The 19,602-nt window shown below is 45.2% G+C and overlaps 1 protein-coding gene across 4 annotated transcripts in view; it reads left to right on the forward strand.

Moving 5' to 3' along the window:
* LOC133113933 (phospholipid phosphatase-related protein type 5-like) overlaps positions 1–19,602 on the forward strand; it is a 43,733-nt gene that overhangs the window by 20,073 nt on the left and 4,058 nt on the right. For 3 of the 4 annotated variants that reach the window (XM_061223094.1, XM_061223095.1, XM_061223096.1), the window contains 4 exons: positions 15,242–15,362; positions 16,824–17,074; positions 18,467–18,643; positions 19,292–19,435. In XM_061223094.1, coding sequence (XP_061079078.1) covers positions 15,242–15,362; positions 16,824–17,074; positions 18,467–18,643; positions 19,292–19,435 — 693 coding nt within the window. The remainder of the gene's footprint in view (positions 1–15,241; positions 15,363–16,823; positions 17,075–18,466; positions 18,644–19,291; positions 19,436–19,602) is intronic. The other variant, XM_061223093.1, reaches the window with a different exon arrangement.

The following is a 19,602-nucleotide window of genomic DNA, read 5'->3' on the forward strand; positions in this document are numbered from 1 at the left end:
GTGTATGTGCGTCTCTGTGTATCTATCTGTCTGCATGCACGTGCGTGCCTGCATGCATGCATGCGTGTGTGTGTGCATGCATGTATGTGTGTGTGTGTTTGCGGGAGTGTGTGTGAGAGAGTGATCTCGTGTGAGTGCATCTGTGTCTGGTTGTTAATATCTCTCTTGTTTCACTTGTGTATTTGAGAGGCACCCTCTCTCCCTTTTTCTAGTTCTCTCTCCCTCTGATCATTATAGAAGGGTATGTCCAAACATAAACAATTTGGTGTTGGCGCTGAGAGAGGTGAAGATATGTTGAGGCTTTGTGTGTGTGACTGTGTGTGCGTGTGTCTCTCTGTGTGTTTGTGTGTGCATGTGAAAGGGGTGGAGAGGGAGGGAGAGGGAAGTGTATGTCCACATTACTGTGTGTGTGTGTGTGTGTGTAAGTGTGTATGTGCATGCATCTCTGTTTGTGAGTGCAACTGTGTAAATGTGTGTGTTCGTGTGTGTGTTATGGTGAGGGAGTGTGTGTAGACACAGGTGAGTGTTAAACAGGCAGTGTGTGCTATAAGAGTGTGTGTAGACATAGGAGTGTTAAATGTGTGTGTAGACACAGGAGAGTGTTAAACGTGTGTGCTATAAGAGTGTGTGTAGTCACAGGTGAGTGTTAAACAGGCAGTGTGTGCTATAAGAGTGTGTGTAGTCACAGGTGAGTGTTAAACAGGCAGTGTGTGCTATAAGAGTGTGTGTAGGCACAGGTGAGCGTTAAACAGGCAGTGTTTGCTTCAGGTGAGCCGTGTGTGTGAACAGCTGACACGACCAATCACATTTTCAGAGCAGCTGCCTTTTCTCAAAATTTGTTCGAGCTCTTTCATCGCATCATATAAAAGCTCTTCGATTTTCAGAGACAGGGTCTTTGTTTTCAGGCAGCTCCAGGTAACACTGTTCCCACAAACATTCTCGCAATGTTACTGGAATGTTTCTCCAATGTCCTGGCATTGGCAATACATGGCAGCAGCACTGGGAGAGCGTTTCGTATTGGCAGGGGAGTTCAGGCGTGCGCTTTCAGCGTAGACTGAGAGGTGCTGCATGAGGCGGGACAGGTCAAACTGACGGGGAAATCTGGGGCTTGGACTAGCTGCAGCACTTCCTGGTTCAGTGTCTCCCCCCGGGGCCTGGTCATGTGACCAGAGCCATACATTATCCGCTGAGGTCATAAGCTCAGATGCTGCGCCGCGGACGGCCAACTGTCCGCTGAGAAACCATCCAAGTGAGACGGCGAGGCTCCATCATGGCTGACCTCACCGTCACTGGACAGATTTTACACTTCTTACCCCTAGTTCCCTCTGGTTTAATTGAATCCATTCATTAGGCATTTATTGACCACCACATATAGCTGTTGTGGTTTGTCTAATTTGTCATTGTACTTCCTTCCTTGTTTCTTGCGCTGTTGTAGATTTCTTGTCAGTGGAGCCATTTTGTTTCAGTGTGATGCTCTTTTCGGTATCAGGGCTTGATGTTGATAAGGCAACATACGGTTACTTCACACTTCATACATGCCTGTGCTGGGATTTAAGCGTGCATATGGTGACTCTGCATCTCCCAAATCAGACAAACACTACCTACTACTAGTACCACTTAATTCCCCTTACCTCTGGCACCTGTGCCTTCCTTTGTGACAGTTTCTAATAGGGTGCTCTGAAGCATATTCTGATCAATTTTGAATTATGTGTACAAAGAAGGTTTCATTGATTAGTGATTCATATCCACAAGATACAGAAAGCTAAGAAACAGAGGAGACATAGGGACACCGTCCTCTGAGAAACATAAACCAGGAACATAGACATAAACCTGTCAGCGCTTCTTAGCAGGGCACCATTCATGATGCTTGCATTAGAAAGGAAGACTTTGTGTGCTTCCATCTCTGCTTATAAAATGACATACATACATTGAGTAGCACACCACATAATTTGCCTCCACCCTAAAATATGTTTTGCAATTGCATGTTAACTGGGAAATTAGGACCCTCTGTGTATTTGTGTCATGGTGTTGATTTCCCAGTGTACTGCCTTGGTGATAGGGTCTTGGTGTTACTGTTGCGGTGTTACTTTCCCATTGTTAGGGTCCTAGAGTTAGTTTTCCAGTGTTCATTTCCCAGTATGATTGTCTTGATGTATTTCAATTTATATTTCCATATCACTATATCACTATCCTATCTGTGCATATGAAATTCACTATATAAATGAAGTAGCCTTGCCTATATTCTCAGTGCTGATTTCCCCAATATTGTTAGTTTCCTAGTGTTAGGATCCTAGTGTTCCTGCCACAGTGTTAGTGGTAGTGTTAAGCGATGCTTGGCTCCTGGTGTTGTTTCCATGGCGCCACGGGCTGGGGTGAGGTCGTAGCTTTGATCAAGGGGCTTCTCCAGTCCTGCTTTTCACACATCTCACACACATCTTACACACATCTTACAGACACACATCTTACACACATCCATCTCACACACATCTTACACACATCTCACACACACACATCTCACACACATCTCACACACACATCCATCTCACACACATCTTACACACATCTCACACACACCTTACACACATCTCACACACATCCATCTCACACACATCTTACACACATCCATCTCACACACAGGATTGTCATGTGTGCTATTGGGCTGCGGGCCAGGCACATATGCATGGACTCAGTTAGGTTTAAGCTGTAAAATGTATTGAACTTCTCCAACTGATTTAATTTGTTTGATATTTTTATCGTTTTTTATTATGTTGAATAAATAAATGCAACTGAATGCATTAAGAAGTAATCGCTTTGGTCCTGGATTTGATGGAGTCGCGATGGTTCACGTATCTTACATTGAGTAATGAAAGTAGTGAAATTACTTTTCCGTACTTTTCTAATTTCTCACAGTAGAATGCTCAGCGTTAAATCGACTCTTACGGTCTCTATTGGACTCATATTCACTGCAGTATTTTGGAGGTGAATTAACACTTCTCATTTTACTTCGCGCACAAACATTTTAATGTTAATTTTAGTAACTGCCAAACTCAGTGGACCATGACAGATGCAATAGAAAATGACCTCTTGCTTGATTCATGATTGAAAGATGAGGAGATGCTGGTTTACAGTTGGATTTAATGGACCGCACTCTAGCCTAGTTTTACATCCAGTATTTATCCATTCGCCCCTTCTGAGAACACAAACTCCGTCCGCATTCAAATGCTGAGCGTTCATTTCACAAGTTCATATGGGTTCAGGTGTGCAAATATACTCTTTTTTGAGTAAAATGTACTATATCAGAGTTCATTGAACAATTGACTGTGTCATTGTCAGCCATCTCCACCTAGGCATTTGTCAAATCCATTCTGACCATTTTCGTGTCACAGGGAGGAACTGTGTTTTGTGCATAGAGATTAAATTATTCTATAAAACGAGTGAACATTAATGTCCAGTGGGTTATGATGAAAAGACTGCACACCACATGGCTGCTAAGTCACTGCATATCTATAGTTAACGCCCTGACAATCTGTACAGTACATAGGTAATTCCTGTGAGGGCTTGTTCTTTGAAGCAAGCGCATTAACACACATATGCTATCTTCACATGTTTAACACATTTATTAATTTATAGAGTATATGTAAAACGAGATTTTTACAGCTTGGCTGATTTTAGCACCAGGACGACAGCGTAATGTGGTTACCGCTGTTTAAACTCCTCTGAGTTGCATTTTGAAGTGCAGAGATTCTACAGATGCTCAATTTAAAGGATGCAACAGTGTGTCATGTTGAGCCTGTGATGCCATTCATTCATTCATTCATTCATTCATTATCCTAACCCGCTTATCCTGAACAGGGTCGCAAGGGGGCTGGAGCCTATCCCAGCATACACTGGGACAGTTCACCAGTCCATCACAGGGCACACACACCATTCACTCACACACTCATACCCACGGGCAATTTAGACTCCCCAATCAGCCTAACCTGCATGTCTTTGGACTGTGGGAGGAAACCGGAGTACCCGGAGGAAACCCACGCAAACATGGGGAGAACATGCAAACGAACCCAGGACCTCCTTGCTGTGAGGCGTCAGTGCTACCCACTGCACCATCCGTGCCACCCTGATACCATGACTTTCTGAAATATTTAGGACACCCTACACCTTCTCTTTGTTTTCTCCCCAGGCTTAGCCGAAATCCAAATCATGATTTACACATTACCCATGATCCTTCATTGCGTACTTAGCTGACGCTTTTATCCAAAGTGAATTACAGTTGATGAGACTGAAAAGGGAGGCAATTCCCCCTGGAGCAGTGCGGGGTAAAGGGCCCAACAGCTGCACAGATCTTATTCTAGCTACACTGGGGCTTGAACCACTAACCTTCCAGGTCCCAGTCAGGCCCCTTAGCCACTAGGCTATAGGCCACCCCACTGCAGTTAGAAAATCTGTGAAACTGACAAAAAACAACCTGCTCCCATTGGCTTTGTATCAACAGGTTGCCATAGTGACGCACTGCCCATGACTCCAGACGAGGCACGGCACTCTAACTGAACAGATGCCGTTGTGTTGTCCGGGGCAACTGTCACATTTGACATGCTGAGGTGATGTATTGCTCAGGGCATTTATGCAAGAGCTGGGATTCATGTCTGTCCCATCCTGGTTAAAACAGCAGTGCTCTGCCTGCTTCAGGTCTGTCACGGTCTGTTTCAGTCAAACTGCATTACGCTCCATAAAGTCTGGCCGTCCCTAGGAACCACTATTGACCTTTGGATCATGAGCAGAACCCTCTGGTGCCGACAGGCAGTGTAAATGTGGGTTCTTTCAGTCGAGAATAGGGATTTCAGTGCCGAGCCTCCGGTGAGATCTGAGATCTAAGATCTGTCCCATCTGTTAAGACAACCACATCTGCAGTTTAAAGGTGACCCATGGTGTCCCAGAATGCTCTAGTTCTCTTTGCCATTAGCAGCGGGGGGGGGGGGGGGGGGGGTTTTGTCTCCTTGCCCTCAAGTATACCTCACTGCAGAATTCTGCAGGGGCCAGGATGGATATCAGTGGGTGGGGTTTCACATCCAGCCCCTACCATCAATGCTTGCAATTGGTTGAAAACAATCCCGCCTTTTGAATCTCCCCATTGGTTGGCCTTGACATCAATCCCCACCCCCCTGCCGTCTGTAGTCAGGTGGCTCTTCCCGCTGAGATGCCTGCAAAGAAAACACTGAAATCTTTGTCCTGTTATTCCAGACAAACTCTGATTTTTTTAATTACCTTTGTAAAAGGTAATTAAAAGCCACGGCTTGAAGAATCCCCAGCCCCAGGGAAGGCTTTCGTGATTGCACGGCCAAATATGAAATATGCTCCACATGGTAGCATTAGTGAAAATGTCAGTATTAGATTAAAATTAGCATTAATCTTTGTTAGCACCTGGGGGGAAGAGTGTGGATTTCCTGTGGCATTAGGAAGAAATAACAGTTCAGTGTTCATCCCAAAATAGCCATGCCTGTCCTGCGGAAGGGTGCGAGGTACTGGCTTTTAGCAGCAGTGGGTCTCGTCCCACAGTGAGCGGTGACAGGGTATTGGCTTTAGTACAGAGAGTGGCAGCAGTGGGTCTCGTCCCACAGTGAGCAGTGACAGGGTATTGGCTTTAGTACAGAGAGTGGCAACAGTGGGTCTCGTCCCACAGTGAGCAGTGACAGGGTATTGGCTTTAGTACAGAGAGTGGCAGCAGTGGACACATTTGGACACATGTCCAGAGACTTCTAGCCACGGATCACGACTCACGGAGAGCAGAGGTGAGAGAGAGAAAGCGGGAGAGACAAAGAAAGGAAGAAAGGGATGGAGAGGGATAAGGAGAGAAGTAAGAGAGCCTTTTATGCACCGTTGTTTTTTATCTTGTAAGTACAAACCATTTGCTGTGAGGAAGGGAAAACTGTCACCACCTTCTTTCCCATTGCTTACTAAGGGCAGCTGTGGCCAGACTGAGGTACTTGTGACTCTTGTGAATTTTAAGCCCTGTTCCTCATTCTTAAAATCCTTCTGTACCAATGTCACATATCCTCTGAAACATCCTGGCGATGTCTAAAAATACCCTACACTATTTTTGGAAGAGGCAGGGAACCCACAAAATGTATACTGCATATATAAATCCATCCATCCATCCATTATCTTAACCCGCTTATCCTGAACAGGGTCGCAGGGGGGCTGGAGCCTATCCCAGCATACATTGGGTGAAAGGCAGGAATACACCCTGGACAGGTCTCCAGTCCATCACAGGGCACACACACCATTCACTCACACACTCATACCTACGGGCAATTTAGACTCTCCAATCAGCCTAACCTGCATGTCTTTGGACTGTGGGAGGAAACCGGAGTACCCGGAGGAAACCCACACAAACACGGGGAGAACATGCAAACTCCGCACAGAGAGGCCCTGGCCGACGGGGACCCAGGACCTCCTTGCTGTGAGGCGACAGAGCTACCCACTGCACTGATATGTATCTTTTTGAAATGTACATTCACTAAAATTTGTACTCCCATGTAAAATATTCTTAAAATAAGACAAAAACAAAAACCTTGCCTTAACAAGAGTGTAATCTTCTTTCAGTAACACTCCTGTAATTTATTTAACAAACACATTCTTTTTAAGAATAATCTTTAAATTCATCTTAATCTTAAAGAGTGGAGCGTGAACCAAAACTGGTTTCATATTATGGAAATTAATTGATGTGCATTTTTTTTTTACCCGCTGTTTGTTCTTATCTATCTTAAGTAGCCTTCGGAATCCGCTCAGGCATATCGAGCCGATACCAAGCTATCGGTGTCACAACTGATAGCAGTCATCATTGCGTAAACCTACAGCTTAACGCTCGGCTTCTCCTTCGCGCAGTGCGCACGGTATCTGTATCCCCCCTCCTCCAGGCGGATTTGTAGCGCTTGGCCAAAGGATGTCATCAGTGATCAGTTTAGCGCGTAATATCACCGAAGATGGACCGTGCAGATTGTGAAATGACACGGTCGAGCTTGTAGGGTGGGAATACTGCGCGGTTGAGCTGCGTTTCCTGTCGCTCGTGGGGCCTCTGTGCCGTGACCGCAGGGAGCTTCCTGCGTGAACGGATCTGTACGTGTCGTGCGTGTGGTGTGGGTTTTTTCTCCGCTGCCCGAAGCGGTCTCTGACGGCTGAAGACGCGGGAGTGGGTTAATGAGATTAGCGGCTCCATTACGGCTCTGCGGTTTCCGCGCTCACACAGGCAAGAGGAGCGACTGCTGCTGAGTGCTCACCTCGCTTCATTATGTGGTTTGGTAAATGAGAGTAAATTCTCTCTTGTAGTGTGAAACATAATCATACTCACAACCAAACTACGGCAGCGGTTTCAGGATTAAAAAGAAGAACCTGCATGCACACACATACAAGATTAAAATATTTAAGAATACATATTTCAGAATATATCTAAATACATTTCATCTTTTGCAACATTAGTGCAGCTTCGAAAGGGTTTCAATTTCAGATTTCACTCTGATGGAGTATATTTATTCCCATTTGAACTTCTGACACAAGGCGACTGGAATGAGCTACAGTTACAACAAATTGAACACCTTTAATGCTCCAATGCTCACATGTTGTTGTGCGTCTCACTTGATCCAGTTGTAATACTTCAAAATATAATCTCTGATATTTGCACAAAATAGCAGACAGTAGTTTAAGAATATAGATAGCATTTTTAATAAAATATGGGATTGTATATTTATTAAGGTACAGCTTTAGCTTCAGGTAAAGCACTGACAATCTGATTAGAGTTGTGGGTTGTGGAGAGAGAGGAGAGAAGGAGGAGAGGGGTGAAGGGAAGAGGGGAGGAGGAGAGGAAGGAGGAGAGGAAAGGAGAGGAGAGAGAGGAGGAGGAAAGGAAAGAGGGCGGGAGAGGAAGGAGGAGAGGAGGAAAGGAAAGAGGGGAGGTGAGGAGGAGAGGAAAGGAAGGAGGAGAGGAAGGGAAGAGGTTGAGGGAGAAACACACCTGTGGCTGTGGGCAGAGGAGACGTCTGAGATGGAATCTGACAAGGGGATTAAGGGAGATTTTACTCGGTAAAGTGAGATGGAGAGAGCATGAAATGGCATTTAAAGAGCAGAGAGGCTCAAATACAGAAACTGTGATTCCAGCCAACACCATCGTCGTCAGAAAGGTGTCTGGGAATGAGTGTGTGACGGAAATGAAAGAAAGGATTATGGAGAGGAAGAGGGGACAGATGGGGCAGTCTAGGATGGATTAATGCCGCAGAAAAGGCTTGTTGTCCCGCACTCAGTGAAATGGACTGGTTCCTCAGATGTTCGTTAGCTCCCTATATCCTGAAAGGTGACGTTGCTAAAGTCTGCCGTCTCCTACATGCCAGTCGTCCACAGCAGGTGCCACTTTTACAGAACAATGTTATGCACTTTTAGCTAACTACTTCAGGTCAGTCTACCGTTTATCCATTAAAAGCTTCATAGTCGGCTGCTGTCCCCCACCCAATGAAATCAGAGGGGGCGTCAGTGCTTGCCGCTGGGGGACATCATCTGCGTGTAGTTGCTAGGGGACATCATTGGTGTGTAGTTGCTAGGGGACATCATCTGCGTGTAGTTGCTGGGGGACATCATCTGCGTGTAGTTTCTGGGGGACATCATCTGCGTGTAGTTGCTGGGGGACATCATCTGCGTGTAGTTGCTGGTGTGCAGGCCAAGGGGGTAACGGGAGAACAGAAGCTCTCAGTCTGTGCTCCTTCCTCCATGTCCATCTGAGTTTCTCTCACATACACAGCAGAATGTTCAGTGTTAAATAAGGGTAGATTTTACTCTGATGGAGTATTGTTGATCCCCTTATAAACTCACAACTGTATTAATACTGAGTCAGCTGTATTAATTCCCAACATGTTTCTATAGGGTACCCCAATCTATCTTCTCATGGACCTCATCTCTTATTTCAATACTTTTAATCAGTTCTTGACTTCCACACACTCCGCCTAATCTCCTCTGCTGCCTCCTATTTTCTCTTTCAAAGTGGAAAAGTCCAACCAACGGATTCATTTTCTGTGAAATGACAGGAAGGTTTGCGAGGACTGCAAGTTCCGTGAACTTCTGACGCAAGGCGACTTGAATCGCTAGAGTTCAACCGACGGAACACATTTCATGTGTCAGTGGGTGCGCGTGGACGTGTCTCACTCGATCCGGTTCAGTAAACTGAAACGTTGTATCAGGGATGAGCCCCACACTCTTAGAAAATACCAAACTGATGGCGCTGATTAATATAAGTGAAGCATCCCTGGGGAAATGTACTCTAATTTCCATATGATTTTTACAAAATTGTAAGTTATGGTGAATGAGAAAATATATTTCCATGGCACCTTAAATCGGGCGTTATCAAACGGTCTTTATGCTTTGGGGCAGAATGGGTGTTCAGGGCTGGTTAGTATGCTAGCAGCCGCAGCTGCTCTAGCAGCCAGTAATCTCGTCCTCACGTGGACGGGTCAACTGAGTGGGCGCTGGACGGTCCACTGCGCATCCGAACAGGGGCATGCGTTTATGCTCGTAATCACGTCGGTGCGCCGGTCCGGATCGATGTCTCCTGGAGCCGCTGTGGAGGCGTAGTCACAATTACAGCCAACGTTTTCGCTGTTACAGCCAACGTTTTCGTTGTTCCCGTGCTTGTTATTGCGTTTGTCATTATTGCGCTGCTCGTTACTGAGGTAGCCTATGTCATCTGAGTGATGATTCAATTACAAGTGAATAAATGTTCGTTATTTTTATTAATCCGTGTTATCTATCCATGTATTTTTTGTTTAGCTCTCTCCTGTTTTCTCCTTTATCTCAGCTTCAGATTGTGGTGTTAGGAATATCTCTCGTGTATTTATAAACACGCTGGCATGCGCACACACGCTGAGCGCTGCCCTATCGCTCAGACCTGCTCACTGACTCACTGTTAGACGAGTGAAGAGCCGGGGAACTTCTCCCACTCGCGTCGCCGTCTCCATGCAACGCTCCGCCGCATGTTGGCCTGTGTGATTGGGTCAGGTTATTAATAGCTCCGCAGGACTAACGCCGGGGCTCCCATAACGGGCGCGGATGACAGCTAGACTGGGGAACAGAAACACAGGGAGAGTACTTGGATGGAGAGTGTCGATACGGACATTGTTCTGTGCGCCCACATACAGGCGCCGCAGTGATAAGCACTGTGAGTTTACAGCATCCTTGCCAAATTCCAGCGATCTGCTAAATGTCTGACGGCCAATTCCATTTCAATTCAGCCGTTTCAGGAAATTAACTGGAATTCAACCAGCGAGATGAAAAATGGACATAACATTCTAATGTGGTTTTCAATTCATGAATTACAATTAATTTTCTGAAAATTGTTGACCGACTTTGAACTGACCCAAAATCCTTATTTTGCGGAGTGCTTACAACTCAATGTAAAGCTTTAAGCCCTAATTACATATTTATGCTGAACACCAATGCAAGGGTGAAATACATGCAGTGATTTTGTTTGTTTGTGTGTACATGGTGGTAGTGTTGTGTTATTAAGAGAATGTTTCCATTGTTAATATACTGTACCTTCATTTCCTCAAATAAAAAATGAGGAACACTCCTATAATAATTGATGAAGAATGACATAGGCAGGAGACAGTGACATGTGTGTGCCCAATGACTAATCCAATAATGCTCAATTGGCCATTCTAAATGTGATCCGTGAATAACAGATATTAACTTTAGAGGAAAACCGGCAAACAATCTGTCATTCAAACTTTACAAAATATTATTTAGGATTCTTCATAGGAGCTGGAATCCTGTTTTATAATCTTTTTCTTTTTAATAACAGGCCAAAAACTTGTTTAAGTAAATTTATTGTAGTAACAGATTGTGTTTTGTGAATTTTGGTGAGCAGTGTTGCATTATCCATGAATACAACCAGCACATTCACAATGCATGCATAGTGCTAAGTGCACTATGTCGTTCCAAAATACGACCACTTTAAAGTACAGCCTTGCAGGCAGGGGATTTGCCTCATGCGGGATTCAGACTGGTAAACCCGGAGCTGAGGAGAGGCTCCCATGCATTAACCGGTGCATGGAATGTTTATTCCTTCAGAATTCCAAGTCTGTGTTCTACATTTTTACATTTTACATTTTAGTCATTTGGCAGACGCTTTTAATCCAAAGCGACTTACAAGTGCATAGGTTCTACCACAAGTCAAAGCATCACATCCAGAACAAGAAAAATACACCTGGACTGCTGTTCTAAACATATAGTCGTCATTATAAGTGCAATTTTTTTTTTTTTTTTTTTTTTTTTTTTTTTTTTTGGGGGGGGGGGTTAGACAGGGATAGGGGTATCAGAAGGGGGGGGCGGTAGCTTCCAATTAGCAGTCGTGATTGTGACATCAACTTTAGAATGTTCGGTGAAGAAGAACATTCTAATCGCATATATGTGACATCCCACCTTTAATGGCACATTAGCACCGCATCTGGGATGTAGTGCCTGTGTTTGTAGTGGTGACGAATGTAAATAATTGAGAAGCTGTGAGACAGGACCATGCTAACAGGGGTACCGGGTGAATAATTCATCCGCACTCTTTCTCTCCCCCCCCCCCCATTGTTTGGCAGGGGCGCAGTCCTAGTCCTGTCTTTAGTGATGTAAGATCAGTGATTAACAGTGTGGAAACGTGCTGAGCGAAGCACACTCGCGTACAGTATGCAGCGCTGTAGCTTTTTCCTTTCCGCAACATTAATCCCTCCCAATGTGCTAACGTAACCGACCTTGATGCAGGCTTCAGTTCATTGCAGTTGCACACCGAGGACCGGGGTTCACGTCGGTCTAAAGCCGAGGTTGGCTGGCACACGGAGAGGGGCTCGGCAGGGGCTGTAGGATCACCGTATACAGTAGAGCCCTGATTGCACTCGAAGTCACGGTCGCGGGAAGTTGCGGCTTATAGAAGGCGTATCGTTCTGTCCGGATCTTGAATCTCGGGAAGCGACAGGGCAATTGGAATAGTGCAATTGGCTGCCAAATTGGGAGAAAACGGGAAAAGTCAGAAACCAAAAAAAAAAGTTTCAGTGTTTCATGGTTTGCGTTTTTTCTGCTTTCCATTCTTATGACCCTGGTCCTTGAACATGTGTGAGGAGTTTCATATTTGAATGACTGTTGGGCTCTTGTAAACACTGGGCCTTGGGGGTATCGGTGCCATCCTGGTGCAGTGTGCTGCAGTGGTTGAGCTGGAGCTTGAGTAAGTTTGAGAATCTCTGGGGAAGATCCCTTTTTAAAATGGGTGTCAGGAGGGCACTTACTTTTTGTGGGGCAGAGCTATGGCAGGCATCCGGTGTATTTTTAGTTCAAACGTAGGAGGATAAATTAATGAGGCCTCAGACTGTGAGGAAGAAGCCCTCTCCCCGCAATTCTGAAAGTCTCACAAAGCCTACGGCCATGGCCTCCGTGTGGTCTGGAGCACTGTTAACATAGGACTATATTTCCCACAAGGTATTTGACTAATTGCCCACCTCAATCCCATATGAATTCCCCAGTCAGAGTGTGTTTTTGTTTTTGAGGCTTTTACTTTGACAATCAAATTAACTTTGTATGCAGAGGAATTTTTTTTTTTTAACAACTGTAAATAAATAGGTGTGAACATAACAAATGGAGTTTTGTTCAGTGCAATATCTTTCAGATGTAAAGATTGCCCAGTGATTTCTTTCCTGCGTGTTGTACATTACTGTATTGTTCCATTTATTGTCATCAGTGGGTACGTGTGACCAGCCATTAAATTAAACAGTCAGAATATGAAAGCCTGCAATTATGTGTAGACCACTGCGTATGAGTCATTCTTACTGAAAAGCTGCCATTTTAACAATATTATTAATTATGTAGATGGTACACACTTGTTCGGTCCACACATTTAGAAACATTTAGGCTGCATCCAAAATTGAATACTACACACTACACACTTTACATGTATACTATCATTTGGTGTACAAAAGGCGGTTTTATGTATACTACTAAAAAAGTATGATGGATTTTCGGACACACTACATAGTCATTGAATGCTTTAAACACAGTGCGCGTTGATGACGGCAGCTAGTTGATGTGACTTTGTGTAAAGAACACAGAAAAAAAAGATTTAAAATGTAATTATATACATTGATTTTAACTACGTTCCGCTAAGCGAAGTTAAAGGTAGTACTTGCGTTTAAATTGTTTAACTCTTTGACTGCTTTGGTTTGAACACTGCCCTTCTGTTTGCTCGGGGCTTGACCTAGAGCAATGCACTGTGGGATACCCGTTCAAGTGTTCGCACACTTTGATATGTCGCCGAATGTAGTGTGCCATGTGGGTAGCTTTAGCACACTCATTTATACTGCTATGGTTTCAGACATACTAATACTAATAAATGCTATATAAAATACTAAGTAATAAGATTTTGGATGCTGACTGCATTCCTTGGGGGTTGCCATCAAATATATTTTGACATCACCCAAAAACAGGTAATGATAACAGTCCTAGGTGTCTTTTTAACAGTGTACTGCAATGTGAACTTAAATGTATTGTTCCATATCTTTCTATCTGATCGCTTGGATGCAAATCTTGTTGAGGCACCTACAGCACAGTATCTGTATAGCACAGTCTCCATACAGCACAATCTCCCTGTAGCACAGCCTCCCTACAGCACAGTCTCTCTGTAGCACAGTATCCATACAGCACAGTCTCTCTGTAGCACAGTATCCATACAGCACAGTCTCTCCGTAGCACAGTCTCCCTACAGCAGTCTCTCTGTAGCACAGTATCCATATGGCACAGTCTCTCTGTAGCACAGTATCCATACAGCACAGTCTCTCCGTAGCACAGTCTCCCTACAGCATAGTCTCTCTGTAGCACAGTATCCATATGGCACAGTCTCTCTGTAGCACAGTCTCCCTACAGGTGTGGCGCAAATTTAATGAATTAAAGTTTAAGGTGGGCTGCAAATGTAATTAATAATAAACCAGCATGGCAGGATAAGCATAGTCGATCTGCAAAATCTTAAGTCCTGTGCCTGACACAGCTACTGTGGACCCCATGAATATTTCATCCCCCTGTAAACCCCCATTGATGGCGTTTCAGTGCTGAGGTGGCAGTTCCTACTTTACGGTATGTGACACACGCATTACCTCTGAGGACCTTAGTGTTGTTATTCAGTTGGACAGCTTTCTTTCTGCTTTCAGAGACAACACTCTAGACTCCCGTCCTTTTCCAGAGACCGCGTTGTTTAAGACACCCTTACTTGCCCTACCCGTATTTGATTTTGTGCTGTCACCGGATGTGAAGTTCTCAGTTACCTCGACACAGCACCCCTGACAAACATGGCACCTGTGGACCAGTGGGGCATGTTTCCATGCTCCCATACTAGACTCTGGCCTGTATGGAGACACAATGTTCGGTGAGGCTGGGCAGAGAGAGAGATATGTTTCCTTTGTAATTGATGTGAGGCGAATGCTGTGCTCTAAAGTTAGTCTCACTGGAACATTAAATGCTTGTGTCCGTTTCTCATGCCATACGTCCATAGCAGATTATTAGAAGAAAATTTACATTAATACAAATTTATATTATTTACATTATCTTATTTTTTTTATTATTAGTCCACATGTCGAGGAGCAGCATCCGTTTATTTTTCAGTTCTGTTTTTATTGAACATTTTATCTAAATTAAGAGCTCACAATCCATTAAAAGTTATATTTACGCATGTGAAGTGGTAATAATGATTATCCATTTTTTTGTTGACACTCTTATAGTGCAATTTTGATTTGGTAAAAAATTCTCAGAAAATATTTGTTTTTTATTATTAGCATTGTAGCAACAACAACGTACATTTCCAGAAGCCCTTCACTTCCCATAGGAAGTCCTGTCCCTCAAACCCAGTTCCCTTGCTGGATGAGTGAAGGTAGAGATTGGCCTCCCTTGGAGTGACCAAAATGGCGGCATGGTTGGCTTTCTTGTCAGTCTTTTGGGTGGCCTGTAGCGTAGTGGTTAAGGTACATGACTGGGACCTGCAAGGTCAGTGGTTCGATCCCCAGTGTAGCCACAATAAGATCCGTACAGCCGTTGGGCCCTTGAACAAGGCCCTTAACCCTGCATTGCTCCAGGGGAGCATTGTCTCCTGCTTAGTCTCATCAACTGTACGTCGCTCTGGATAAGAGCCTCTGCCAAATGCCATTAATGTAATGTAATGTAATGTCTTTTTGTTTGGTCGTTTCCCCAGATTCTGATCGGCGAGCTCATGGCCTTCTTCATGAAGGCGGAAGGGACCCAGGAGAAGACCATCGTGGCGGCTGACTGCTGCTTCTTCAACCCCTTACTGCGGCGAATCGTCCGTTTCCTTGGTAACCGCCCACCGCTCGGCTCAGACCGCGAGGGTTTTGGCAGACTGTTGGAAAGCTGGAATTGTCAATGGGGGGAAAATGTGGGAAACGCACTGGCCTACTGGTGTCTTGTTTCCGCCCTCCTGAATCAATAGCGACGTGTTCACAATTGTACTTCGGCATTGTGTTGAAAAGCTGCGGCAACGTGGAAAAAATAGTTTTTTTCTCAGTGCTGCTACAATTAGTCAGTCCCATTTCTGAAGGGCTACGATTACAATACGCAAGGTCCCCAGCTCTTTTTAAACGCCGCCTAAGAACAGTGGAGAGAGTGAACAATCCATCTTGTTTCAGTCAAGACAATGGGCTATATTCAGTTAACATTTGTCATTAACTTTATGTTATGACTTGCAGATAAGACCAAAACACTTTAACATAGAAATGAATGCAATAAATTGCTTTGTTGATTATTTAGCTCATCAAACTGTTAGCGAAAATTGTACACTTGTATGTAGTTGTGAGTCAAAGTTGAGGACAAAGATATTTTGGATGGATTAGCACTCTGTGGCTTTCCATAGCCAGGGTTTAGTTGTCTCACCAGGATAGGCGATTTGGCTGGATTAAAGCTGTCTCATCCCTGATTTTCACGGCAGATTTCAGTTCACCTTTCATCTGCTTTTTTATTTACAGGAGCAAACTACCAACCATTAATAGTTTTTTAAATAATTACTTATTTTTCCTCCTAATTTGGAATGTCCTGTCCTATTTTAACAGCATTCGTTACCATAATCTCTCCTATTGATTCATGAGAGCACAAAGAAACATGAGCTGTCCTCCAAACCTCACTATGGCAGCTGTTGCTTCTTACCACACTCCAGTGTGCAAGTCAGGCTCACACAGACGTGAGTCAGAGGAAGTCCGTTACTATGTGTGCAGCTAAACGGCAGACTCGCGGGCACCTTATCACCCAGCAGGGGTCACTGCTGGGCAATGAGATGTTGTCACCGCAGGTGACTGAAACCCTCTCAGCCCTGGGTGATGCTAGAGCCACCCCGCAGGGCTGCTGTCTGCCGTTAGTGGGGGCACCGTCTGTTTTCGGTACCAGACTGTGGGGCCTGGTGGGTCCTATCTGTACACAGTGCCTTAGCAGGATAAGCCACCTGGCAGTCCTAGTAATTATGTTTATTTCATAATATTAGGGGTTTTACGATTTATCTGCTTGATTTGACTTGAGTTTTTATCCATTATATATTAATTTATTAGTTAGTGTCTTGTAATGTGATCTTGTTTTATGTGCTACGCGAGTGGTCTTCTTTTGGGACTACCCATGAAGAACTGGCTGTTGCTGGCGCATTTCACTCAGTGTGCAAACTGCATCATTAGATGTGTAAACTCTCCTCTCCGCCATCCTATTTCATGCTTCATCCCTTTCTTCTTTTCCTCCCTCACATCCTCCACCCTTTTCCCCACTTTCCCCACTCCCAGGGGTCTATTCGTTCGGCATCTTCACCACCACCATCTTTGCCAACGCTGGGCAGGTAGTCACAGGAAACCAAACTCCCCACTTCCTGTCCACCTGTCGGCCCAACTACACTGCCCTGGGCTGCCAGTCCGCCATGCATTACATCACCGAGCGCCGTGCGTGCACTGGAAACCCCCTCCTCGTCGTGTCCGCCCGCAAATCCTTCCCCTCCAAGGATGCTGCCCTCAGCGTCTACTCTGCTGTCTACACTGTGGTAGGAACCTTTGTTGAGGGACCGCCGGGTCAGATTTTAAGCGATGCACATATGCACACATGTACAAATGATATAGGTTACAAACAATGTACAAACAATGTACAAATTATGTAGGGTACAAACAATGTACAAACCATGTACAAATAATGTACAAATGATGTAGGGTACAAACGATGTACAAACGAAGTACCAACAATGTACAAAAGATGTAGAGTACAAACGATGTGAAAATAATGTGCAAATGTTGTAGGGTACAAATGATGTACAAACAATGTACAAACAGTGTACAAATGATGTACAAACAGTGTACAAATAATGTAGGGTACAAACAATGTACAAACAATGTACAAATGATGTACAAACAGTGTACAAATGATGTAGGGTACAAACGATGTACAAACGATGTACAAACGATGTACAAATGATGTACAAATGATGTACTTGATCACCGATGGCTGAACCTGCTGGCAGAACATACTCACTCCAGAAAAAATAGCTACCACAACTTTTTTCTTTAATTGTTCATTGGTTATTAATCACGGATAAATAAGTACAACGAGCCAGGAAAACCCTTGTTCGAATAAAAAAAAAAGCCAGCCTGTTTTCACGCAAGCATTGCTCATTGCTAAGTAACCTGCTCAGAATCCATAGTGTCGACATCATCTCCTCTTTTTACCACTGAATCCCTATTCAGTGCTCTTTGTAGATGTATGTGGTGTATAGGGAGGGAGTGAATGAGTGTGGCATTCCAAATGCAGCCCCAATATTCTTTGACCCACATCCACCTGGTAGTGAGACAAAAAACACAGACCATAATATTCTCCACACATTAAGTATATCATTTTTTTGTGAGATTGGGGATATCATGCGATAAGTGTTTGCCATATGTTCAGGATGGGCCTTATGTTATTTGGCAGATATGTTTGTGCAGTTTATAGCAGTGGGACACTTCTGGGCTTGTTCTGCTGGGGGAAGGGTGGGTTCGAGCCAGCAGGAGTTCCTCACATTACTGCTGTGTTTGATCTCAGCCGTGCACTAAATGAAGCATATAATTGGTACAGCTTTGGATAAATCTGTGGTTAAATTCCATAAGTGTGTGTGTGTGTGTGTGTGTGTGTGTGTGTGTGTGTGTGCACGCTTGCATGTGTGTATGGCAGCAGGCCAATGTATAAAATCATGCAGATACGGGTCAGGAACTTCAGGTAATGTTCTCATCAAGCATCAGAATGGGGAAAAAATGTGATCTAAGTGACTTTGACTGTGGAATGATTGTTGATGCCAGACAATGGTTTGAGTATCTCAGAAACTGTGTGTGTATGTGATGTGCGTGTGTGTGGTCCGTGTGCGTGCGGGGTGTATCTAAGCGCACGCGTGTGTGTGTTTGTGTTGCAGATGTACGTAACTCTGGTGTTTCGGACGAAGGGCACACGGCTGGCCAAACCCACGCTATGCCTGGCGCTGCTCTCCCTGGCCGTGCTGGTGGGCGTGGTCAGAGTCGCCGAGTACCGCAACCACTGGGCCGATGTGCTGGCCGGATACTTCACCGGAGCCGCCACCGCCGTCTTCCTGGTGGGGTCAGGGGTCAGGCTGAGAGCGGCGGGGTCAGGGGGTCAGCCAGGGGTCAGGCTGAGAGCGGCGGGGTCAGGGGTCAGCCAGGGGTCAGGCTGAGAGCGGCAGGGTCAGGGGTCAGCCAGGGGTCAGGCTGAGAGCGGCAGGGTCAGGGGTCAGGCTGAGAGCGGCAGGATCAGGGATCAGCCAGGGGTCAGGCTGAGAGCGGCAAGGTCAGGGATCAGCCAGGGGTCAGGCTGAGAGCGGCGGGGTCAGGCTGAGAGCGGCGGGGTCAGGGGTCAGCCAGGGGTCAGGCTGAGAGCGGCAAGGGTCAGCAGCCAGCCTGAGAGAGTGCAGGATGGAATTGGATGACAAATGCTAGAGATCCACAGTCCAGCTGGGAGGGGGTGGGGGTGTTTCACCAGCAGACAAATCAAACCTGTAATGCTAAGGGACTCCTGGACCCTGTTTCATGAAGCAGGAATATGGAATTAGTTTGATAACTACCCTGAGTAAACCCCAGTAAAAGTAAAAAGGGCGGTCCAGGGTTTTACATTGCAGATATCCAGCTTAGAACTTAGAAACCCTGAAGTCCTTTATAAACAGTTTGTTTGTCTCCATATATATATTTTTTTTTGCCTAAATGTCACCTCCCTGTCCCTGCTCCAGGTGACCTGTGTGGTGAACAACTTCCAGTGGGCACAGCCTGCCCCTGTGCCCGTGCGGGCCCAGCGCCCTGACTCTGTGCTGGGCATGCCCATGACGGCGCTGCCCTGTGTGGAGAGTCCACTCGAAAAGTTAAGTGGCCCTCAGGTAAGGGGTGAGCAGGAGGGAGTGATGACTGTCCCCCTGAACATGTCCCCTAACACACCCCAACCCCCACTGTCCCCCAGTGCAGTATTTACCCTTCAGTAGTTAAGTGCCCTGAATCAGCAGTGAAACTAATGGCCAATGTTTCTCCCTCACTGTTACTCTCTCTG

The sequence above is a fragment of the Conger conger genome, chromosome 16 (genome assembly GCF_963514075.1).
Source record: "Conger conger chromosome 16, fConCon1.1, whole genome shotgun sequence".
NCBI classification, from domain to species: domain Eukaryota; kingdom Metazoa; phylum Chordata; class Actinopteri; order Anguilliformes; family Congridae; genus Conger; species Conger conger.